This window comes from Neophocaena asiaeorientalis, unplaced genomic scaffold (assembly GCF_003031525.2).
Source record: "Neophocaena asiaeorientalis asiaeorientalis breed wild unplaced genomic scaffold, Neophocaena_asiaeorientalis_V1.1 scaffold29, whole genome shotgun sequence".
Taxonomy (NCBI): Eukaryota; Metazoa; Chordata; class Mammalia; order Artiodactyla; family Phocoenidae; genus Neophocaena; species Neophocaena asiaeorientalis.
Genome location: NW_020174423.1, coordinates 733,730 through 760,748, shown reverse-complemented (window position 1 = coordinate 760,748; position 27,019 = coordinate 733,730). Strand labels below are relative to the sequence as shown.

Below are 27,019 nucleotides of genomic sequence, written 5' to 3'. Positions count from 1 at the left end.
TGCATATTCTATATATAGAATATGAAAAAGAATATATATACACATATAGAATATAAATAAAAACAAGTAACCTTTTCAAAAGGATTGTGGTCAAAATATATATATATTCTTTTTCATATTCTATACATATGTATATTCTTTTTCATATTCTTTACCATTATGGTTTACTACAGGATATTGTATATAGTTCTCTGTGCTATACAGTAGGACCTTGTTGTGTGTCTATTTTCTATAGAGCAGTTTCTATCTGCCAATCCCAGACTCCTAGTTTATCGCTCCCCTAACCCCATTCCCCTTTGGTAACCATATGTTTGTTTTCTGTGAGTCTAAAGCATTATCTTTCAACTGACCTTCTCTATTGGTATTCCACTACTCAAAGCACCTATCTGCGTACTAAAAGCATCCACTGATATGAAATACCCCCCTCTGTGATACTCACCACCAATATAAATTGTTCTCTAGCTGTGCGCAGGTATAAAGGGCACAGCAATGTAAAGAAACAATCCGTTCTCCTTGAAGTTCTGAGTAAGTCTGTGCAGTGTGCTCTAATTTAGAAGCCACAGAACTTAAAGTTTCATCTACCCATGTAGCAACCTAAAGATAAAACATCAGAGGATTAAATTAAAACAAGTAATCTTTTCAAAAGGGTTGTGGTCAAAACGAGGGCAAGGAATACCTACACTCTGGACTGGAATTCTAAAGGCTAGAAAAAAAAGTAATTCAGAAAAGGTTCTTAACAAGACTAGAAACTAAAATACTTTCTTCACACAAGTCAATCAAAATAGTAGTTATTGAAATAAATGTCTAAAGTCATCTCTAAGGCATTAATTGAAAGTCCATATCTGCTCCAACAATTTTTAAACGAATTTAGTGACTCTAAAGTCACACTGATAATCTGAGATATAATATCCATACTTCCTCAATCTATCTATTGTAGTTCTTGAATATCTCCTCTTTTGCCAGGACTTAGCGTGAATATTTTTTCCTTCCCCTAAAGTAGAAAGCTATCTCTGAAAAGGAATTATAATACAGAGATAAACCAGCAATAAAAAGATTATACATTGGATTACTGTACTAAGGCTTGAGACACTTTGTTATTTGCAGATCTAGTTAGATAGACAGATAGAAATGAAAAGATGGAAAAGGGGCAGGGAGAGGAAGAAAATCAAGAATTTAAGAAATGTTTTTCACAGTGTGTCATACCTTGTTATTTTCTGTAGCTACAGTTGCTCTTATGCTATTTGCAGACAGGAGAACTATCTTTTCATTGGTTAGCCCCAAAAATGTTGCTCGTGGATGATGTAAGGAAGGATTCTTTGAAAGCATAAGAAAAGTGATTACCATTTTGTATGCTGATTTGAAGAGCTATTTAAAGCAAGATTTAATATAATGAAATACCTGTGCATTTCTGTAAGGCTCAGATTCACTCCACTTCCACTGATAAAGTTCTCCTTTACTGCTGACAGCCAAAAGCTCAGAATACAGAGCCCCAATACAGATGAATTTTGTTCCATCCTGTAGAGTGGAAATAACACAGTGGTATAAATATAACAACTGCCAAACCTAAAGATTCGGATACATCACATTAATTACTACATCAAATTTCGATTAATTATGTGAACACACAAACCGCTTTAGCAAAGTCTCCAGCACAGCCTGCAATGCCCTCCTTTAAGTGGCCTGGGCGCCCCACCCCCCGCGCCCCCGAACTCACTCTCCTCCAGTCATATTGGCCTTTTTCCTGCTCCTGCCAGTATCCCACCATGTCCTTGTCATTCTCTTGCCTTGTTTCTCAGGTGACTCACTCCCTCTCCTCAATCAAGTCTGCTCAAATGAGACCTTCCCTGACTGCACTATCTACAAAATCAGCACTCTAATATTCCATCTCCTGACTCTGCTTTCTTTAGTTCACAGCACTTCACAACTTGACATATTGTATTTACTCATTTATAGTCTACTTCACTCAAATATAAGCTTTGTCTTGTTCACCACTGTATCCCCTGTTCTTAGAACAGTGAACAGAGTAGATGCTCAATAAACGTGTTGAATAAATGAAGAAAAAACAGACTAAGGAGTTGAAGTGGGGAAAGTCGAGTATCAACACAAGATTCCTTCCCTGTAGGCTATTCCAAGCTGCTGAAACAAGTGTCTGTGTTGTTTTTTAAGGTAAAAGTTCATTTAGTTTTAAAGCAATGCACATGCAATGAGTCGGAACGCAATTAAATTATAAAAAGTGCAGACAATAAATTAAATAAATAATATAAATGATAAAGTGATAATTTTTTTAACGTAAGACCAAAATGACCAGAAATCTCACAGCAAAGCTTGCCAATAACAGATTTTACGTTGTATTTTTGCCACTGCAAAACTTCTCTGCTCTGTTTGATATTCTGGCTCCAGAGTATGCTAAACTAATGGCGTCGTTTTAGGTTTCTGTCAAATTCCAATCTTATTTGGTCAGATGAGTTATGGTGCTCAGCTATAGTCTGTGAAGCCTGTCAAGGCTTACAGGTTATGCCTCAGAGCTGTATAGAAAGAACACTAATTTTTTTTTTTTTTGCAGTTTCATGCTGGTGATTTTTCTTTTTTAAAATGTAAGCCACTAATTGTTTAAGAAAAAATTTTAAACCAAAAGTTGCATATTAATATTACACACGAACCGAAACACAAGTGACTTTTTTTTTTTTTTTTGCAGTACGCAGGCCTCTCACTGTCATGGCCTCTCCCGTTGCAGAGCACAGGCTCCAGACGCGCAGGCTCAGCGGCCATGGCTCACGGGCCCAGCCCCTCCGCGGCATGTGGGATCTTCCCGGCCCGGGGCATGAACCTGTGTCCCCTGCATCAGCACGCAGACTCTCAACCACTGCGCCACCAGGGAAACCCAACACAAGTGACTTTTAGCACAGTACATACATGCTTACATAAACTCAAATATTTACACATTTAAAACAATTTCCATTTAACATACGAAATTTCTGAAATACATAAAAGCATTAATACTTTCTATAAAACTACAATTAAAACATCAAGTGCTTTCTTGGAGTTTCAAGTTACCTCTTTAAAATAAGATCTTGCTTGCATATATAGTCTTTCTCCAATAATCAGTATGAACTGTTTTTTCCCTCAAGAGGTTTATTTTCCAGGTACATTATAAGCTCAAGAAAACGGACCCAACAATTATGCAATGTAATTATGTCATAACAACTTAACTGCACATAATGCTTTAAAGTAGGTTTGGATGAAGTTCTCAAACACTTTGGTATATGTTCTTCAGGGACTTCTATTAGAAACAACAGGAATTTTAAGCCCCTTCAATCCCCATTTTGCTTTAAAATGGACAAGTCTTTGGTTAAAGTTCTACATTTTGGGCATTTATTATTAATTAAAATGGTCCCCAAACCAATAAATGGCGCTGATGTATTATTAGTTTACAAGACTTCATTTAACTTGTTTCTGATGCAGTGGGAAGCTATAGATATTCATTTATTATAACATGTCATTGATAGTTTCAATCTTTCACTTATAAGCAGACAGATCAATAGGTTTAGTCAGTATTTCTCTGTTCATTTTCTGTTATAATCTAAACTATACAGTAACTTGCAGTAACTATAGATACTGAAGAACACTAATTTTAATCTTCTATTTTACCAGTGCCAATCAGCTCTATTTTCAAGTCACATCTATGGAGGGATGGGAAAGAGATCAAACTTGAAATTTTCCAACTTAGCAATTCTACTCTTCCCTTCACCATGGGTATCTGAAAAACACCGTGTACTTTCTCCAGGGCTGCTGCATCAAATCTTAACATTTCTACCTCACACTTCCTTCTCGACCCCTTGGTTAAAGAGATGATAGAATCAGACCAAGTTGAGTCCAAAACCTGGATCCAACACTTATTAAGTAGGTAACTTCAGATAAGTTATGTAACTTCTCTGAACCCATTTCTTCACTTCTAAAATGGGTATAATAATAACACGATGGGGAGGGGGGCGGTAAAAACCAAATAAAGTAACATATATTAAAGTACCTGGCACAAATAAGTGGTCAAATTCAACTCTGGTTACTCTACTGCCCTGACTTCATCTCCTACTCACCCAAAAGGCACAAGCTTCCTATTTCCATCTCCATCCTGACTAACTTAATGAAAAAACACCATTCTCCCCTCCCCCTCCCCTTCTCAGAGAAAGAAGTGTTCCTCTCTACTATCTAAGGACAACTCACCACACAGTGGATACAACCCTCTCTCATTACCTCCACAACCGTCCAAACCCGCCTGCCCTTCAGCCTTAGGCCCCGGGGAAGTGAACTGTCACCCGGCGTCCGTCTCACCTCACCGGCTCGCACTGACAGCCACGCCTGCTCTTGCAACAGCCTTATCGATGCCCCGTGCATTGAACCAATCCATCTTCTCTTCAAACTCTTTGAACCGTTGGACCCTGTTCATCACCAGTTCTAGAACCTCTCCTCTCCCTTGTTCACAGGTCACTACTCTCTACTGGTCTTCCTCCTATCTTCATGACTACAGTATTTTCTCCACCTCCCTTGTACCACCATGTACTCCCTGACCCAGATTCTGTCCTTGTCCGTTTATTCAAATGATGTTCCACCCTCAGCCTAAGTGACTGTATCCACTGGGGTGCCACGCTTTTCAACATGTAAATCTTCTATCTGCAGACTAACCTGCAGATTAACTGCCTGGATGTCTGAAAAGCACCCTACCATCTCCAAAATGAATTCATCGTCGCCTCCAAAGCTGTATGTCCCCTGTAGTCCCTATCTCCATGAATGACATCTACCACCCACCCTGTAACAGGAGGGCAACAAAGGAACCTGGGCCCTCTCTTCAACTCCTCCTCTTCTCTTAACCAGATGGTGACTAGCAAACCAATGCTATACTTTGTCTCAACTTCCTCGAACATTCTTCCCTTCATCCATCCTCCCTGTCATTGCTTTGGTTGAGAGCCTCACAATTCCCTTCTACAACAATTCTACCAGTCTCTTAACTGACTCTAGATTTTTACTATTCCTATCTTTCTCCCACTGTGCCAATAGTGCTCGTCTCCCTAAAAATATACAAAACCAAACCCCACCAATCTCATCACGTCATTTCTCTAAGAACTTTGCTGGCAGAATAACATCCTAACTCTTTGGCAAGTTGTCTAGGGCTCTCTGGTCTTCTCCACCCTGCTCTTCTCCTTCTCCCACCACAGAGCAGCAATTCTGAATTTCTCACTGTTCCGCAAACACACCCTGACCTTTCCTGACTCTAGGCCCATACTTGACATGTTTGGAATGCCTCTGCATCTTGATTAATGCCTACTTAACCTTAAAAATGCTGCTTAAATGTCATCTCCTCTGTGAAGTCTTTGCCACATCTCTCAGGTGGTGTTAGTCATTCCCCACTCTGAGCCCCTATAAATACTGTATTCACACCTTCAGTCTAACACTGGTCATACTGTGAACACATTTCATTGTATGTGAATGTCTCTCTTCCCCAATGAGTTGCCTATGGGAAGGTCCATAACGAATTCACCTCTACATTCCCACAGGCCAGCTTGGTGCTTGGCACATAGTAGGAGCACACTGACAACTGAAGGAACAAATTCATCTCAACTCAAACTTTTTGAGTAAAAACTCTGCCAGAGCAGTACAATCCTAAACAATTCATCCCTATAGCCACAGCATGGTGTGTGAGGCACTCTCAGAACTGACTTGCCTATATCCTTCAAGGATGGACCAATGTCCCCCAGCTCATTAGTCCTGAATGAGCTGAGTGAACCCTGAAGGCCCTGAAAATCCATTATGGACAAATGTGGAGAGATGGCAAAACCACCAACCAAAGGATGATGGAAAAATCACCTATTGTCTTTTGCCTGATTTAGATCAGTAGGTGGAGAAATACAAAGCAATCAAATACACACAAAGCAACAGTATTTTAGCTCACACACTTCATAATATCATAGAAGACAAGGCTTTTATCGTTTTGATGAAATACTAATGGCTGCTTCTGAGCAAGTTGGGCCCTGCTTCAACCCAACTGGAAAAGGTGGATATGCACATTTCCATAAAGATCAGTAGTTTGTAGCTCTATTTTTTTTTTTTTAACAAAACGAATCCTTTAGAAGCTGAATCTAATCAATAAATTTGCAACTGTCTGAACATTAAAGATCAACCAAATGAGGAATCCCTCCCTAAAGACAGATGGAAAATGTCAAAAATATGATAATTACCTTAAAAAGCCAAAGCTTGAAAAGAAAAAGAAAAGAAAAAGGTCATTCAGCATAGCAACATGAACTCCTATTAACTTCACCTAGTTACTTACATTTTTAAAAAACTGGTCTTACTATTCCTAAATTTCTCCCTACAAACCTTGGTTTTCTTTTTTTTAATTTTCCTACTATCAGCAAACACTAGTTTTCCCATTAAGTACCAATTCTAACTGCAATGTGCTGTGTATTATGGCTGAAATGGATGTTATACAACTACAGGTTACATGGCACAATTTGTTAACTGTCCTTATTCACACTTCACTTCTCCTTACCTATCTAGGTTTCCATTTTCTCCTTATGCCTGGCTTCTCTTCCTCTTTATGACCTCTTCTCCTTTTGCTCTTACTTCATTATTAAAGTACATTTGTGACACACCTAGCCAACTGTTTTAACAGATACTTCCTGGAAGCTTCCATATGTCGATTTAAAAAAAAAAAAAAAAGATCTTCCTTACCCATTTCCACTTCTAGAACCTTGAAGGTGAAGCAGAATGACCAACAAATTGGATCAATTGGTCCCAACAGTGATGGCTGCTTCAAATAATTTAAGGAGCCAAATGTCATGGGACTATTTCCTCTCAACACCATTCAAAGAAACTTGAGAATAACACACAACTCTACAATTCAAAAGGCTGGTGGAGAATAAATTTTCTTATTTTCCCTAAACTATATGAAAATAGATCCAGAACAGTAAGCGATACGACTGTAAATTAACAATACTGACTTGCTGAATCAGTTTTGTTTCTTCATCACCCACCAAACAACTTCTGTCAAATTCTTCTCTGGGAGCTTACTGGAAATAAAGGATGTGTGCATTTTCTAATCTGAAAGGGTTTGTTTTGTTACAGGGCACAAAGCAGAAGTTTTTATGTTCAACTTCAGATTTACTTAGTATGGATTTCCGTGTAAGTTTTGTCTGCCCTTTCCCTTTAGCATTTACTACTTAGCTCTTACCTTTGCACTCTTACTTTTAACAGTCTTTGTTACTATTGTGGCTGCATTTTTTATTCTCTTATCAGTCACTTTAGATTCTTGTTGGAAGTAGGTTGGTATATATATATATAATATATAGTTACAATGTAAATGTAGACATTCAGCAACACAGAACTAAATTTCTAATCTGAGAAAAGTAAATTCCAAAAATGAGAAATGAAAATGGAGCCATGTTAGATAACTGCCTAATTGAAAGACTGCACCTTCCCATCAAAGTAACTCTTAGTAATCACTCTGGCCTCCTGTGATTCCCCAAAGCCTCTTATACCTAATTCCATTATGGTAGTTACACCAAAGTATTAACATCATTGTTCTGCCTTTCTACAAAACTCTCACCCTAACACCTGAACAAAAGGCCTAACACACAATATGCATTTAATCAAGGCTACTCAATCACGTGTGCGTGTGTGTCCCCATCCATTGATGGATGCTTAGGTTGCTTCCATATCTTGGCTATTGTAAACAATGCTGCAATGGACAAGGGGGTAAATGTATTTTGAGTTAGTGTTTTCATTTTCTTCAGATAAATACCCAGAAGTGGAATTGCTAAACCATACAGTAGCTCTGTTTTTAATTTTTTAAAGACCCTCCCTACTGTTTTCCATAGTGGCTGAACCAATGTACATTCCCACCAACAGTGCACAAGGGTTACCAATTATGCTTTTATACTAGTTTTGACATTTAAATCAAAATAATTTATGGAAATAAAGTTTAAGGTTACCTCAAATATTTTCAATTTAAGATTATACTGTAAAGGCTTAAAGAGAACATTCATTCCACCATTAAGGGAGCTTTATTAGCCTAGAAAATGGTGAAATTTTGAAGAAGTAGCCGTTCCTCTAAATAGGTGGTGGGAAAGTCAAAATTATTCCAGATAATTTAACAGTGGAATTTCTCAGGCACTCTAACAAAAGGAAGAATGAAAAATACCATGGATACTAACCAATCTTACAATTTAGGTCATTACTGTAATTAAGCTGGGACACCCTCTTCCCACCCCCCCCACCCCCCCAAAAAACAAAAAACAAAAAAAAAAAGGGAGAGAGAGAGAAAGCAAAAGAGACAGAGAAACTACCTCCAAACAGTGCGTGCTGACGCCCTATACCTCTCTGCTCTCTCCACCTACCTCTCCATCTCCTATCAAGTTTGCCCCAAAACCCTTTTCTCCTCCTCAGGGATCACTACCCCCAATTCTGGAGGACTAATAAGGCCCCACATAGTGCCTGTTTCTTCATGTGGAATGTATTCTATGCCCCTGTATGATCATTTTGCACACTGTTCTAAAAGCAAGGTCTTTTTTCCCTTTAACAACTCTCTGCATTCTCTTTCTGACTGCAGCATTCAGCCTTGCAAAACAATCATCTAGTGGTTTGTTGATAACTGGGATAATGCTTAATAGCTTAATTAGGTTTATGCTGTTTTCTTTCCCTGAACTGAAATTTTTGATGTCTAAATTTCAATCACAAGCTAATAAAAAGTAGTTCTTCAGTGACATTTTAAATTAGATTTTTCTTTAATAGGAAAAAAAAGGTATAGGTAGGATATACTTTGTTGCACACACTGCTATTTCTCCTTCATTCAATGTCTAAACAAACGAAGGAAATAACACACTAAGTAAGTAAGGCCTGTACAGTGTCAAGATTTTACGATGCATTTAGTAACTGTCTCTGAAAACAAGCTATACCCAAAACCATGCCTACCAGTAAAGGCCAACAAAGACCGGCTAACTCTAACAGAGGGTACACTGGCCAGGGAAAAAGCTTGCTAAACTCATACTGTTCAAAACACTTTCAGATGTGTGACAAAGAAGCCTACACTAATATGTATGCAATGGCACTATTAAAACAAGATTAATGAGTCCTCTATTACTTCCTGCCAATATGACACAGTTCTAGCATGATCAAGGCAAGAGAAACAGGAAACAAAGAACAATGTAGGGGAAAAAAAAGAGATGAAAAAGAAAAAGCCCAATGGTTTAAATCACCTATCATATGAAGTAAAAGTAGAAACTGGAACATTTCTAGTTTTATGGAAATAAGTAAGAGAATGCAATTCAGGGAAAGTCTGTCAGCTGCCAAAGAAAACAGAATAACCTTTTGCTTACAAAGAGGCTGATTGAAATTCATGTTCCTTCTTGCATTCAAGCTTTCCACATGAGCTGAATACAGAGGAAAATAAATGAACTACATCAAGAGTCACAATAACTATGAAAAATAAACAAATTCAGAACACTAAATAATATTTTTCCTTTAATATCCCAAATTCAACTTCAAAGAAAGAAAAGAAATCTACATCAGAATCTCCTTATCTGCTAGAGATAACCTTCAAGTTCTTATCTTCTTTTACTTCTACTTTAGAAAAGTTCCTATCCAACTGGCTCTGGAAATAAGAAACAGGCACTCCAAAAAACAGGTGAAAAACCCATGGCTTCCTACAGGAGCCTTTGAAGATAAATTACCAATCACTTACGACAGTGAAACCTACACACCATCAATAGACTATGTCTATATGGGAAAAGAATCTAAAAAAGAGTGGATATATGTATTTGTATAACAGATTCACTTTGCTGTACACCTGAAACTAACACAATACTGTAAAGCAATTACACCCCAATAAAAATAAAAGTAAAATAAAAGAATGTGTCAACTCTGTTTCACTTGTAGCAGTGATGGATTTTTACAGATTCAAGTCAACTTAAATCCTGCATGCTTTCTAGAAGCTAGTCATTGTACTACCACTCAGGATGCAGAGCATAATTCCCCCAGTCCATTCCTGTTCAGCCTGCTTTGTCTCCCACAGCTTTTAGAGCAAAGGGCCTGTCAGAATTCACTGCCATCAAACGGGAAAGCTAAAATCAAAGAAACACAGATCCCTAATCTTGCCCTGACATGCATGCTTGTAACAATGACCAGAAACCTGCCCTGCAGAAAATGGGGTACTCTTGACAGTACAAAACAAATTCCTACCAAGAAATATACCATTTGTTACTGGTATAATTACCACCAGAAAAGAAATCCTGAAACAGAATGCTGATATATTATCTGGAACTACCATCCTTATTTCTCTGATTTACTTCATCAAGTAGAAAAAGAAATAGCACCACTGAACACATCTCCTTAAAACGACTCCTGTACTGTCAAATAAAGATGATCTACTTATATTTAAAACAAAACAAAAATATCACTTTATGTCTGCATTTTATTTTTATTTTTTATTTTCTGACCGCGCCATGCAGCATGCAGGATCTTAGTTCCCTGACCACGGATCGAACCCATGACCCCTGCAGTGGAAGCATAGAGTCCTAACCACTGGACGGCCAGGGAATTTATGTCTGCATTTTAAATGACAGTACGAAAATCTGAAATAAAACAGAAGCTTTTTTGGGGGGGGTGGAGGGGAGTGCCAGGAATTCAGTTAAAATGGAAAGGATGGGTGGGGTTTCTTTTCAAATACCTTATCAGGCCACCACTGCAAATCTTCTCCTAGAGACACTGGACTTTGAACAGGTGTATTCTTCTTATCCAAGTTTGGCTCTCCTTCCTTGCTGGTAGAGCCCCTTTCATTATCAAATGAGGCTCCATCAAGCCACCTTCGTTCACGTAAACGTAAAACGGATTCACGTTCACGCAACAGCTCAGAGTCTCTCTCTAAGGGAAGAAGGAGAACTGGTATGCAATTGGGTCACACCAGTGGGATAAAAGTAAGCCACTCTCTAGTAAAGACCCTTCAGGATGCAACTAACAGCAGTTTATCCACTCACAAGAACTTAATGTAAATGTATATCTAATAAGTTTGACATGCAACATTCAAAACATTAACTCTTTCAAGTGAATGTATGAAAATTATAAACTAGTATTTTTAAGCACTATGTAGAGGCAGACTTTTCTGAATTCCAACTATATGCTTTTAGAGCAGAACTGCTTTATTTTAAACTGGAATTTGGATTTTTTAAATGGAGTTTTAAATATTTGGCTTTCATTAAAAATGTTTACCGTAACTTAAATTTATTAGAAAATATTCATAAATTAAAATTTTAACACGTTAGATACATAAACCAAAAAAGAGTATTTGTTAGAGTCTACACATACAGATTTAAAAAAAAAAACAACCAAATCTTGAAAAGGGTAAAATAAAAATCCATTAACTATAGAAATTTTGATAATCCAAGCCCTTGTTTAGAGTAATTTTATAGGCTGGATTTTTATGGAAAAGTCTTAAAATTTCTGAGAAACTAGACAGAATTTTTCTTTTGAGAATCTTTATAGAAAGATTACTTTACAAAAATGCTTCCCCTGAAACTGGCCTACAAACTTTTTAAAACCAGTTTTTTTAGCTTGCTCACATATTATTTTTTAAATAGGCAACCAAAATAAACTTTCCAAGACTTGGATAGTAAGGATTAAAAACAATATTAAGTTGAACCATATAAAACTGCCATCCATGCAGATCTAACATGGTCAAGTACCACCAATTTCATATGGTTCAAAGTAAAACAGATGCCCACATAGAATGACCTAAGGAAAAGCAAAAGGGAGAAATTTAGAAGGAGTTTTGTGTTAGATATTGAATATCTTAAATGCAATACTTGATGCATTTTAGGCAGTAAAATATGCACTTATTTTTTAAAAATTTTTAAGCTGTTACATAATAGGTTCAGTACACTAAAAGATCATCGTAAGTCTGTTATTTTAAAACTGCTTTCAAGTACTAGGTATTTGCAGTAAGGTCTTAATATAAAACAGCATCCTTTCCAGTTTACTAATGATAAGTAAATAATATATCTGATTCTTGCCTGTTACTTCAATCAAGCAGTTTTACATTCTGGAAAGTAAAAATACTGACTTACAAAAGTTAAAATGCAAGCTAAATCCATATCAACATACACAGTGAAAGGTTTATATTTGTATGATTTCAAAATCTTCTTTCTAAACTCTACTGTGTACTATACCTTTCCAAGATTTCAAACTTCTGAAAATATCATTTTAGTATGATAAGCATTTCTATATATTTACTATTGATCAATCTCATTCTAATAAGTTTTTTCATATTTCACTCTTCCATCTAACCAGGGTTTAAAATGAACAAAATAATCACTTTATTTTAATCAAATAAACTAAAGAGACTTGTTATCTGAATGCTGCATGTCACTGTAAAGCAGAATTCTGCTTTTACTTCAGAATCCATATTCCTAATTAAAAATACAGTTAGGTAAGTTGTAACCCTTTACATATATGCTACTATGTTGATAAGATCATCTCTAAAGTTCTAGTGTGGCTCTTCAAACTCAAAAGTAACTATTTTAATGCCAAAGCATCCAAAAACACTAACAAGCAATGATTTCGTCTACTGTAATATTAAAAGTTCAAATACAATGAATTCTACCACTATCTCTCCGTAGAGTCAGCCAACAATCACAAAGAAATAAATGCAAAATTACCTCGAGATGAGCCTAGCCTGGAAAGTGACGAACGACGAAAAGAAGGGTAACCAAAATAGCTAATGTCTTCAGAAAACATGGCATCTGCATCAATAATGACACTTGGGTGGGCAGAATGAATGTCAGCATCAAGAAGAGACATAAGATCCTCTATAAACAGAAACAAATATAAATGAAGCAGATATAGAGAAAAAAATCTGCAGACCATTGAAAAATCCCTGAAAATTAAAACATTAAAATCAGGGACTGACTACTGACATAACCTGAGAAGAAAAGCAGTAACTACCTAGGAAATAAAGTTAACGTTATTAACACAGATTTTAAGGAACATCAATTGCATGATTGTTGCTTGGGCTAACTACTAAATTACCACAAGAAAAAAAGATCACTATTGAAGATTTTTGTGACATCACAGAAAGTCAAAATCTAAATGCAGTTCAGTTATTCCATATTCAGTAATAAGGGCATCAAAATACAACATTCCAGTCATCTGTCAGCCAGTGATAAAGACATGCACATACATCCATGTCTTTATAGGACCAAACACAAGTCCACTGAGCAAAAACATTTTCCCTTAAAGAGAATTTTACCATCAAATCAAACACTACAGTGAGAAATATCTACCACCTTGGAAAGGTCAGTAAATCTATTGCACTTTAAAATTCCATTCCCCAGTCAAAAAAAAATCTCTCCCTTCAGAGATGAGAAAACCATGATGGTGATCAACCAACCTCCAGGCAAATAAGATTCACTGGCTGTATCATCCCCATCATCTCCATCTTCATCATCCCGGCTAAGTAAATTATTTACAGCAAGGTTTACATCAAGATTTGTTCGCTGAAGTTCTCGAATAATGACACTTCTGGATTTGCCTTGTAAAACGACTTGGGCCTGAAATAAAAAATAGAGTACTATGCTAATTATCTTTTTCATAACTTCTTTATTAAAATCAGCTTCCTAGGATCAATACAGAAAACGAGTATTTCACAATTCATGATATAAATCATGACTACAGCCTGCTATATTTAGTTAAACCTCACCTTGTCCTGCTATCTTACGTTAATTGTTCTACAAGATCCATACCTGTGAAATCAGCTCCTCTGGAATCACAGATGCTGGAATAACTGGCTGGGGTTGACTGCCCAAAAGCCCAGATCCTCGATCCCGTCCCGTCCGAATTACTCGAGTCTGTCGGCGAGAATCTCGAGCTCCAGCTGACGACCTACCAGAGGATCCTCCTCCACTTCCACCCACTCCAGAACTCCAACGACTTCTAAATATTGGAGAATTTAAAGAAACAGCATTTTAAACAATCATTCAGAAAGATCGCTTTGGGTCTCATGTTCATTATCTTAGAATATGATAAAGCTATTTTTCTAATTGACATAATATGCTATAGTAGTATTTTGACAGAACAATAGAACTGAACTTTAAAATAACACTGTTCCGGGCTTCCCTGGTGGCGCAGTGGTTGGGGGTCCACCTGCCGATGCAGGGGACACGGGTTCGTGCCCCGGTCCGGGAGGATCCCACATGCCACGGAGTGGCTGGGCCCGTGAGCCATGGCCGCTGAGCCTGCGCGTCCGGAGCCTGTGCTCCCCCAACGGGAGAGGCCACAGCAGTGAGAGGCCTGCATACCGCAAAAAAAAAAAAAACACTGTTCCAATTTTTTTAAATGCTGAAGTATAAACTCACTTTTTAGAAAGATATATACCACCCTTTTCCATCTTTTAAAACAATTTTTAAAAGAACCACATACCAAGCATTTCTAGTCACAGCTCTAAAGTGAGTTATAGAATACATCTCACCTTTGCGTGAAAGACCTATGAGACATAACTACTAACAGTCTGCAGCATAAAAAGTAAAATTCAGAGTTTAAAGACACAACTAAACGGAAAGACACCCGTGCCCATGGGATGGAAAATTTAATATTGTTAAGATGTCCATACTGCTCAAAGCAATCTACAGATTCATCAAAATCCCTATGACTATCCCAATGGATTTTGTCCCTCAAAGGACATAATCAACAGAGTAAGGAAGCAACCTATAGAATGGAAGAAAATATTTACAAATCGTTTATCTAATGAGAGGTTAGTATCCAGAATATATAAAGAGCTCCAACACTCAACAACAAAAAAAATCAAATAACCTGATTAAAATACGGGAAAGAATGCGAACAGACATTTCTCCAAAGATAATACACAAATGGCCAAGTAAGCATATGAACAGATGGTCAACATCACTAATCATGAGAAATGCAAATCAAAACCACAATCACCTATCACCTCACACCCATCAGAATGGCTACCATGAAAAAAAAAGAAAAGAAAATTACAAGTGTTGGCAAGGATGTATAGAAACTGTAACCCTAGTGCACTGTAGGCAGGACTGTAAAATAGTGCAGTGCTATGAAAAACAGTATGAAGTTTCCTAAAAAATTAAAAATAGAACCACTATATGACTCAGCAGTTATAATTCTATGTATATATCCAAAAAAATTGAAAACAGAGTCTAGAAGAGATATTTTCATACCCATGTTCATAGCAGCACTATGTGTAAGAGCTGCGTGGTATAACGTTGATTGCTCTCAATTAATGTCTCGATTTGATCGCTATCAACTTCAACTGGTCTACTCCACCGTGGAGCATCATCATCCAGAGAGAAATCTCCAGCAAGGAACTTCGCAAACCACTTCTGACACGTTTGATCAGTCACAGTACCTTCCCCATACACTGCACAATTTTTTTTGGCGTTTCAGTTGTGTTTTTACCTTTCTTGAAATAATAAAGCATAATATGCCGAAAGTGTTGTTTTTCTTCCATCTTCAATATTAAAATGGCTACACAAAAATTCACCAATTTTGGTAAGTTTTTTTACATGCACGCTGATATGACAGCTGTCACAATACAATCTAACAAAATTGTTTCAAATGAAGTTAAAGACAACTAAGCGCCACTAGAGTCATCTTATGGGAAAACCGAACAAACCTTTTGGCCAACCCAATACAACACAGATAAACCTTGAAGATATTATGCTAAGTGAAATACGCCAATCACAAGAAGACAAATACTGTATGATTACAAATATAAAAGGTACCTAACGTAGTCAAATTCATAGAAACAGAAAGTAGAATGGTGGCTGTCAGACGGTGGGGAGAGGGGTAAAGGGAGTTGTTTATTGGATATAAAGTTTCGGTTTTACAAGATGAAAAAGTTGTAATAGAGATTTCTTTCACAACAATATAAATATACTTAATGCTATTGAGATGTGCAGTTATAACCGTAAAGATAGTAAATTTTGTGTTATGTTTTTAAACATGATTTTAAAAATATAGTCATGTGTTATCAAAGAAAGCAGTACTCTCAAAAACAGACAAGTTTTCTTTTCAACTTATATGCTTTGTGACAATTACGCAACAGAAAATAATATAGGATCAATGAAACATACAAACAGATATTCAAATCAAACATTAAATCAGCACTTCTACTTCATGGTTTCCTGTAAGTTGTCAAAATTAAGTCAGGTGGAACCACTCTTTTGGAAGCGTTTAACAGTCAAAAGCTACATATATTATTTCAACTTGAAAACAGGAGGAACCACACTAAAGAGTCTTAAAAAGATATAATTAGGGTAACTATATGTCCCAGTTTGCCTGAGATAATGCCAGAGTAAGCCTACTGTCTGAGCCTATTATTCATTTCACTCCAAAACGCCCCTGTTTAGACATTATATGGCCAAAATAAATATAAGTAATGACTCAATATTTCTACCGAAAAATGCATGATTTTCCCCCTAAGCAAATAATACTGGAAACCTGATCAGATATACTATCCAAGTACACAACTATTCCTGGCAGACCTTACAGGTATCACAAACTCAAATCTCCACGAGAGGTAGATAGGTTACTAATTTCTAAGTAAAGTCAAGACGACAGGGAAGAGTGGAGAATACCTGTGTATCCAGAACATTCAAATTCTTGCCTTTAAGCCAATTTGCAATCTCTGCTACACAAACCCTCACCTGAGGTTAGTTGAAAGACAAAGGTCAAAATATCTCTGGCTTGCCCATTCATTAACCTGACTGTTACCATGGAGAATACCACGTTTTCCCACTTGCACCCGCAGTGCAGGATTTCTTCTATCAGAATCCAAACAATCTACCAGCTGACCAGCCTCAACTGCTCCTGAACATTCCTCTAACCAGCTTGCTATCCAGAGAAAGAGCAATGTGTTAGACTAAGTATACGTTAATAGAGGTTTATTAGTGGTCACAAAAGACAGTACTGGAATCCCCTTTTTATCTATAATTACAGTGTTATATAATTTTCAATACTAAACTCAAAAATAATGGAAAAGGGCTTCCCTGGTGGCGCAGTGGTTGAGAGTTCGCCTGCCGATGCAGGGGACACGGGTTCGTGCCCCGGTCCGGGAAGATCCCACATGCCGCGGAGCGGCTGGGCCTGTGAGCCATGGCCGCTGAGCCTGCGCGTCCGGAGCCTGTGCTCCGCAACGGGAGACGCCACAACAGTGAGAGGCCCGCGTACCAAAATTAATTAATTTAATTAAATTAAATAAAGACGGGGCGTCCACTTACTTTGTCCAAGCCCTACAACCTACTATCTTACCACCTTTTTAGACTGGGGCCAGCTTCAGCTGTTTACAATTACAATGGCCTGCTTGGCTTTTTCCTTTCAAATCCTGTACTATTAGCTCAAATTAAACTCCAAAGGAAATATGGTAGCTCAAACCAATGAAAAGCAGCTTATCTATCATCTATTATAGCCAGTGATAACAAACAATGGAATAAAGAGACTTTTGATACTAATATTTCCATTTTAAACATCCTATTAAACATAAACTCTTTTTAAAAAAATATTTATCTATTTTTGGCTATGTTGGGTCTTCGTTGCTGCACGCGGGCTTTTTCTAGTTGCGGTGAGCGGGGGGCTACTCTTCATTGTGGTGCGCGGGCTTCTCATTGCAGTGGTTTCTCTTGTTGCGGAGCATGGGCTCCAGGTGCGTGGGCTTCAGTAGTTGTGGCACTGAATCATTAAATCACTCACTTCAGTAGTCCGGCTTAGTTGCTACACGGCATGTGGGATCTTCCCAGACCAGGGATCGAACCCATGGTCCCCTGCACTGGTAGGCGGATTCTTAACCACTGCACCATCAGGGAAGTCCAACACAAACTGTCTTTTTTTCTCCAAATAAAGTTGGTGTTCTTGCCCTTAACCTGGTCTGAAATAAGTTTAACAAAAATATCCAGGACATTTTAAAAATATCTCCCAGGATAAATTTCAGTAATTATGAATGGGGGAAAGACAGCAGCTAGAAATACTTAGCACGTAAACCTGCCAATTTAGTGAAAACACCAAAGGGAAAAATATTCAAAGTCCCAGGAATTTTGACTGCTATGTATTCCTAAGAATGATTAGTTATAATAAATGATCAATTCTCAATTATCCATGCTGATGGAAAAGAAAAACAGTACCAGTCATCCCAAAATCTTTCAAATGCATCTCTCAGAGACCACTTGCTCCCTAATTCACAACACTTCTCTGAACCCATAGGGAGCAAGCCAGGACTCCAAAGGTAAGGGGTTGGGGACCAAGGTCTGTGGGCACAGTCCCTTTCACATATGACTGCATTTGGTAAATTTTCAGATAAAAATCCCCTCTGGGGACTCAAGATCTGTCTGTTCTAGATTCTCTATCACATATAGTAAATTGCAAGCTTCTTTAAAAGTTTATTGTAATCAATACAAATGGGGGAAAAAAAACTATACAACTCAAGAAAAAAAATTTTTTATGAAGGATAGTATTTTTGACTCTAAAGTTTCTTAATTTACAGAATAACGGATCACAATTTCACCATCAACAAACTGAGAAAAATTTCAGAGAGGCCAAGAGAAACAATCAGCCTTTAATAAGTGCTTACATTTTGTGGACATCTGCAAGACCAAATAAAGGTAAACATATGGCTTAGCCAGTGGGACACTGTGACATTTTTCAAAATTGCAATTCAGAAACCCAATGCTAAAGAAAGCTTACACAGAGTCCACTGTAGGGGGGAGGGGGAAGGGGAGGGAGACAGAAATACATGAGTCAAACAGGAGTGCAAGCCAGGGTGAGTAAGGGGGACTCAAATTTTAATGATTCTCTCCACATTTTAAAGTCTTAAAATTAGCCCCAACCTTCTTTGGAGTAGGTCTATTGAGGCTTTATTCAAGCTCAAATGTACTACTTTATTATTATATTTGTTGCATATGTTATTAGCAAAGTCATAAAATTCCACTACTCTCAGTCATTCTGTCATGCAGTGTATTATAATTGGTTGTATCCAAGTTTTATTTATAAAGAGAAGAGGATTTAAATCTAGGACAATTTGAGCGACATAAACAGCAATGGATTACAAACCATAAAATAAAACAAATATACGAGACCATAATGATATAAATAACTCAATAGAAACAGACATAAGTGGGCAAGGAGGGAAAGTTCTTCTTTACAGTCAAATTTCAGTTAATGAGTACAAAAGAAATAATGAAAAAAGTTTTTAAAAATCACTACTTGGGGAGTTCCCTGGTGGTCCAGCAGTTAGGATTCAGTGCTTTCACTGCCATGGCCTGGGTTCAATCCCCGGTCAGGGAACTGAGATCCCACAAGCCACGCAGCATGGCCAAAAACAAAACAAAAAAATCACTACTTGGCCAACACCACAGTAACAACTAAAGCAAAAAATCACCAATGGATGGTAAAATTAATGAGCAAAAGTATGATGGAAAATAGGATATTTACATAGTCATGAAGTATCTCTCCACAAAATACATACGAATTACAAAGGGGAAAACAGTAACTTTATAGTTGAGAAGTCTGGCAAACACCACCTTAACTAAGTGATCAGAGGTATAACTATCACCAGTGATGAGACATATCAGTACCATGTGCCTCCTGATACGATGCACTGAGAAGGGCACATCATCACTTCTGTGGTATTCCTGCCAGAAATGCATCACCTGCAATACCAATCAAAATCCCAGCAAGTTTTTTTGTGGGTATCAATAAACTGATTCTAAAATTTACAGGGAGAGGCAAAAGACCTAGAATAGCCAACACAATACTGAAGAAGAACAAAGTTCTTTTGACTAACTGACACTACCCAACTTCAAGATTTACTGTAAAGCGACAGTAATCAAGACAGCGTGCTATTGGAGAAAAAAAAATGGACAAATATATCAGCGGAGTAGTAAAAAGAGTCCAGAAATAGACCCCCATAGAGTCAACTGATCTTTGACAAAGAAGCAAAGGCAATACAAAGAAGCAAAGACGGCTGATTCAACAAATGGTGCTGGAACAACTGGACATCCACATGGAAAAAAGACACAGACCTTCACAAAAATTAACTGAAAACTGATCACCGACCTAAATGTAAAATGCAAAACTATGAAACTCCTAGAAGATAACACAGAAGAAAATCTGGACGACCTTGGGTTTGGCAATGACTTTTTAGATATGATACCAAAGGCACAATGAAAGAAATAACTGATAAGCTGGACTTCATTAAAATGAAAAACTTTGGCTCTGTAAAAGACACTGTCAAGATAATGAAAAGAAAAGCCACAGACTGGGAGAAAATATCTGCGGGAGACACATCTGATAAAGAAGGCTTATCCAAAATATACAAACAACCTCATGGAAAAATGGGCCAAAGACCTTAAAAGACACCTCACCAGAAAAGATCAACAGCTAGTAAATAAGCATATAAAAAGATACTTCACATCATATGTCATCAGGCAAATGCAAATTTAAAAAACAAGATACCACTACACACCTATTAGAATGACCAAAATCCAGAACAATGACAACACCAAAGGGTGGTAAGGATATGGGGCAACAACAACTCTCACTCATTTCTGGTGGGAATGCAAAACGGTACAGCCACTTTAGAAAACAGTTCAGCAGTTTCTTACAAAACTAAACATATTCTTACCATATGATCCAGCAATCATGTTCCTTGGTATTTAACCCAAAGGAGCTGATAACTTACGTCCACACAAAAACCAAGACACAGCTTTATTCATAATGCCAAAACTTGGAAGCAACTAAGATGTCTTTCAGCAGGTGAATGTGTAAATAAACTGTGGTACATCTACACAATGAAATATTATTCAGCACTAAAAAGAAATGAGTTATTAAGCCATGAAAAGACATGGAGGAACCTTAAATGCATACTATTGTACTAAGTGAAAGAAGTCAAGCTGGAAAGGCTACGTACTGTATGAATCCAACTATATGACATTCTGGAAAAGACAAAACTAAGAAGATGGTAAAAAGATCAATGGATTTTTAGGACAGTGAAACTACTTGATATGATACTATAATGGAAGATGCATGTCATTATAAACGTATGCAAACCCACAGAACATACAACACCTAGAGTGAACTCTAATGTAAACTATGGACTGTGGGTGATGATGTGTCAATGTAGGTTCATCAATTGTAACAAATGGACCACTCAGGGTGGGGGGGGGCGGGGTACTGATAACAAGGGAGGCTGTACATGTGTGGGGACAGGGAGCATATGTAAAACCCCTGAACCACCTTCTCATTTTTGCTGTGAACCTGAAAACTGCTCTTAAAAAATAAAGACTTTTAAAAAATGCATCACCTGGGTTTAATCGTGAGGAAATAATAGACAAATTCAAACATTCCACAAAATAACCAGCCAGTTTTCAAACTCATCAGGGTCTAGAAAGATAAAGATTGAGAAACTGTCCCAGACTGGAGGAAACTACAGAAGCATGACAATAAATGCAATATGGGATCCTGGATTGAATTCTGGAGCAGAGAAATGGTACGCATGGGACAGGCAGTGAAATCTTTATTAACTGTGTAGATTAAGCACTGATAAGTGTTAATTTCCTGGTTTTGATAACTGGACTATGGTTATGTAAAATGTTAAGATTTGGGGAAGTTGGGTGACATTCTGCAACTTTTTAAAGTCAGATTATTTAAAAATGAAATGTTAAATTTAAAAATAAATAAAGAATACAGGATTAGGAACAAATGCCACTACATAAATGTATAAACTAAATAAGGGATCAACAAACTTTTCCTGTAAAGAGCAGAATGGTAAATCATTTATTTATTAGGCTTTGTAGGCTAATCAGTCTTAGTCATGATAACTCATTTCTACCATCTTAGCACAAAAGCAACCACAGACAGTAAATAAAACATCAAGCATGGCCGTATCTCAGTAAAAATAGGAGGCCCCGGATTTAGCCTGTAGGCTGTAATTTGACAACCCCTCAACTAAAAAAAGAACTAAATTTTAATCTCTAAACAGGTAAAGTTTCACATAGTATCATACATAACTTATTCTTTCTTAAATATAAACAAACTTTTTGCAGATTTATCAAATAAAAATTCCATTTGTTATTATATATTATTTTCAGAATTCTTTATCATACACTGTTGTTATGTTATGTGTGTGCACAGAACCATTTAAAGGAGCTATCTAACATTTTAATAAAAACCAGAGCTATGTTTCCTATGAACAGTTCTAGCACAGAATGAGCTAAAGGATGCACTCAACTAAATGACCTCCCTCTGACCTCAAATTAAATTTAGTTCGGCATAAAAATAAAAAAGAGAAAATAAGTACCTTGGGACCTCAATTTTTAAATGTAACTTTACCTAGAAATTCAGAGTCAAAATAAAATGTTTAAAAAACATCTTCTCCTTAATTATATTTTCAAACAATTTAATTTGCTTCTAGTTATATTTCTCTGATCAGCCTCTGAACACATATGCTGACTTGACTGACTTGGCATTTATCTAACCATTAAATGAGTAATTTCAGAAAAATTGGCTATTCAAAAATCAAGGTATAAAATGAATAAAATCATCTGGCTTGGAATCTGTATATGATTCCTTTAGTTGACAGCATATCAACTTTAGATAAAATGGAAGAAGAGTTGAGTATCTAGTTTAAAAAGTAAAAACTCTACAAATAATTTTGAAAGTAAAAACAAGGTGCAAAGTTCCAGTTATAAAATAAAGTCATGGAGATATAATGTACAGCATGGTGACTATAGTTAGCAACACTGTACTGTATATTTGAAAGTTGATAAGAGAGCAGATCTTAAAAGTCCTCATCACAAGAAAAACAATTTGTAACTATATATGGTGGTAGATGTTAACTAACTTTCTTGTGGGGATCATTTCACAATACATTTGACCCTTGAACAACACAGACTGAACTGTGTGGATCCACTTATATGTGAATTTGTTTCAATAAATATATTGGAAAAATTTTTGGAGATTTGCAGTGATTTGAAAAAGCTCACAGATGAATCATGTAGCCTGGAAATATCAAAAAAAATTAAGGAAAAGGTAGGTCATGAATGCATAAAATATTTATAGACACTAGTTTATGCTTACATAGGCATAAGGTGATATTTAATATAAAATTAATAATGTGTTAGTTTTCTTACTGTTTTACCCCTTTGCTTTCATAGAATTACATTACCATACATAATGCTTCTCTCTCTCTTGGTTGGAGAAACTGCATATCAGCCTATCATCACAGGTAAGCGTGGGTTTTTTTTGTTTTTTTTGCAGTACGCGGGCCTCTCACTGTTGTGGCCTCTCTCGTTGCGGAGCACAGGATCCGGACGTGCAGGCTCAGTGGCCATGGCTCACAGGCCCAGCGGCTCCGCGGCCTGTGGGATCTTCCCGGACCAGGGCACAAACCCGTGTCCCCTGCATCAGCAGGCGGACTCTCAACCACTGCGCCACCAGGGAAGCCCAGCGTGTTTTTTTTTAGTGTAACACTGTTTCTAATACTATACGATGAATATGACTATATATATCATGTGATACTTATGCCATAAAATTTTTATACCAATTCATTCATTAGTGTATAGGTTAGGCTACCATGAGGTAATCATACTGCTGCTGCTTTGCTATCAATTCATGAATCACTATACCTGTAAATAAATACGAATTTTTCACATTATCTCTTCCTTTTTGATGTCTAGTGTTAGTAATACATATAACATCTAGAGTTTTGTATCATATAGGACAATACTGTCATAGGTAATGACAGACAATTCATCTTATAAACAGATGATGTAAACTTATGGTATCAATAAGTACAGTACTGTTAATATATTTTCTCTTCAGGATTTTCTTAATAACATTTTGTTTTCTCTAGCTTACTTTATTATAAGAATACAGTACATAATATATATAACATACAAAATATGTATTAATCACCTGTTTACGTTAATGGTAAGGCTTCCAGTCAACCAGAGGCTATTAGTAGTTAAGTTTTGAGGGAGTCAAAAGTTACAAGTGGGTTTTTGACTGTGCAGAGGGTCAGTGCCCCTAACCCCTAGATTGCTCAAGGGTCACACATATATACAGATACTGAATCATTATGTTTCGTTATGTCGTACACTTGAAATCTGAAATACTGAAATCGTTATGTTGTACACTTGAAACAAATATACCACTATATAGTGTCAAGTATACCACTATAATGTTTTTTAAGTAAAAACTTCATTAAAGGCTGTAAAGTTCAGTTACATAATCGTTTCAAGCCTCACTAAATTAATTCAGAAAGAACTACTGTATTCAAACACTAGAAAGAAATGTTGGATTTTTTTTTTACCCAAGAATTAGTCACAAATGAGACCAAAGATAGTATCACTGAAAATTTTTAAATAACATAAATGACACGATAAATGCATGCAGCCATTATACATTTTTAGAAGGATAAAAACCTAGGTTAGCTGTGATTAGCCTATGTGGGTTTTTTTTATCATGGTGGCTCACCATGAGCGACAGGAGCCCCTGCTCAGAGAGCAGGAGTTCCCTCACTCCATCACTGGATAACTCTGAAATGAGCACTCACAGAGCAATAACCCAGACCCACGGATGCCATCTTCTGACCACAACTTACCCCAGGGTGTTGCCTGCCAGCCTGCCCAGAGTCTCGGAACCTGAGAGAAACCACGGGGAGTCGCTTGTCCTACCAGGCCTCGATGTCCTCCCTGCCCCCGAATTGCTATTCAACTTTGACCTGGGAAAAAAACAAAAGGTAGAAAAATCACAGAACAGTCCCAAAATCCCTAGGAACAAGCCAGGCCTCACTACTCTGAGACTTACTGTGGTACAATATCAGCCTAACAATTCTCTGATTACTGTTACTGAAATGGATACTTCAGATCAAAGAGCAAACCTAACAATTTCTAGCCTCATAACAATCCAGTTCCTGTTTGAAACTGTTTTCACGGTTTAACTGCAAATGAATTGTTCCTTAGATTTTTTAAAGTAATCATATTTTCCTTAGAAGCAGTCAACTGAAAGTCATCATACATTATCTAGCAACCTTTTTTATATGACGCCACTTATAAAGGCCAAAATTTTAAAGACTCCGTTATTTTCAAATTGAGCTACTTGACTTGGGAATATTAAAAGGGAAAAAATAAGACCCGAAAAGTCAGTTCACTCAAAGAGCAGATCTTGGGCTCTACCACATACACATCATTCTTCTGGTAATCTCTTTCTGTTAAGTGATCACTGACTCCCCTGCTACTTTTAATGCAAATATTTTAGCTATAAATCACTGCTTGCATAAAAATTAAAATCAAACTACAAAGTAACCATTTCACTCTATTTTAAGCATCTCCTTTTCTACAATGCTTTTTTTTTTTAATTTGAGGGTTCCCAAAAATCAAAACACAGGTGTAATATAATACCTTTAAGAGCTAAATATTTATTAAATGGAAAGGACATAATGTCTTACCCATCATTATTGTCAGGTTTACCCAATTCCAATCGGTCTGGCTGTACTGAAAAACCGATCCTGCAAACTCTACCATCCTAGAAGCAAAGAAAATAGAAGAAACTTCCAAAGTAAAAATGTGTATTAAAACTTGAATTTATTCAACAAACAAATTATGTACCTATCACTGTCAATTCAGAAGGCAACAAATAAGCTCCCTTCTAGAAGGCACTCACACCTGAGCTGGGGAAGTATGGTTTGTATACATTATCATAAAACCAGTAAAAATAATTTAAAATATCTCCATCTAACAGAATTCAGAGTAAGGAAATGACTAGATATCAGGAACTTCTCCATTCTCTTACTAACTAGTTTCAACCTCTAGTAAATCATTTAAGCCTTCTCCGGGCCAGAGGATTTATACAATAAGGAAATGGAACTGGGTGGTCTCTGGAAGAACTACTGCAAGAAACTGCTGTTTCCACGGTTGAAAAGGAAGACACATGATGATGCACAGCTGTATTTTAACATCCATTTTCATTTCTCTACCGTAGAGTAAACGGTTTACCTCAAGAAGAAAGGCAGCATGATTTGGGCCCACCACACACTGTTTAATGGTAGCCTGTTCCAGCACATTCAAAGGGGGATGGCTGGGAAATAAAGAAAAGTATGCAAACAAAATTATTTTTTAAATGGCAAATGCATCCTAGGGTTTTTTAGAAAATCCAATTAACAAAAGAAAAAAATTGCTAGTAAACCCTGTTTTAAAAAACTAATATTGACATATTTTGAAGGAATAATTGAAAAAATTATTATATCTACATAGTCATTATAGCTCTTTGGTATGGCAGAGTTTTTAAAAATCAGTATGAATACCAACTATAATTCAAATGAACGCAACCCATAAAAATTTGATAGATTAAAATTTTCTTAATAGCTGCTGCCTAAATATGAGTACTTTTTCCTAATTAAAACAAAATCATTCTTTTCAGGAAATGTAAAATATCTTAAATCTCTTACCTGTTTAAATTATATTTGTTCAGTTTCTCTGAAACTTCCCGTAACCTTTAAAAACAAAACAAAACATGAATAAACCACATGTACAAAGCCTTTGTAAGCAAAACAGTTCTGATTTGGTGATCTCTAACAGTAGCATACAAAAATTTTACTAAGCAAGAATGTTTTTTATATTATCTTTGATTTCTGTCCCAGAAAAGATCACAGTCAACCCTGCAGTTGCCTTCCCTCACCACCTCATTTGCAACTTCAGTCATCATCATCTTAGTATTTTACAGACGAGGAAACTGAAGCTTCTAGAGTTTATTTAGAAAACCAGCAGTAGAACTGGTACTTGAACCAATGCCCAATGGAAAGCCAGTTTTTAAACACCATACTACATATGCCAAGAGACTCTTGAATGTACACGTACATGATGAAATGAAAATATTTGGGAAGCACATATATATTAAGAATTTAATATAAAGAGGCAGAAACAATGCAAAAGCCAAATTGACTTAAGGTGAGAATAGT

General features: G+C 36.8%; 1 protein-coding gene across 3 annotated transcripts in view; it reads right to left on the bottom strand.

Moving 5' to 3' along the window:
- UBR5 (ubiquitin protein ligase E3 component n-recognin 5) overlaps positions 1-26,554 on the bottom strand; it is a 101,304-nt gene extending 74,750 nt beyond the window's left edge. For 2 of the 3 annotated variants that reach the window (XM_024756546.1, XM_024756547.1), the window contains exons 1-11: positions 26,510-26,554; positions 26,058-26,139; positions 25,511-25,587; positions 24,665-24,784; positions 13,782-13,971; positions 13,430-13,589; positions 12,699-12,848; positions 10,715-10,926; positions 1,399-1,515; positions 1,204-1,314; positions 440-594 (exon numbers count right to left, since the gene is read on the bottom strand). In XM_024756546.1, coding sequence (XP_024612314.1) covers positions 440-594; positions 1,204-1,314; positions 1,399-1,515; positions 10,715-10,926; positions 12,699-12,840 — 737 coding nt within the window. In that variant the 5' untranslated portion in view covers positions 12,841-12,848; positions 13,430-13,589; positions 13,782-13,971; ... (2 more) ...; positions 26,058-26,139; positions 26,510-26,554. The remainder of the gene's footprint in view (positions 1-439; positions 595-1,203; positions 1,315-1,398; positions 1,516-10,714; positions 10,927-12,698; positions 12,849-13,429; positions 13,590-13,781; positions 13,972-24,664; positions 24,785-25,510; positions 25,588-26,057; positions 26,140-26,509) is intronic. The other variant, XM_024756548.1, reaches the window with a different exon arrangement.
- Between the last annotated feature and the right edge of the window lie 465 nt (positions 26,555-27,019).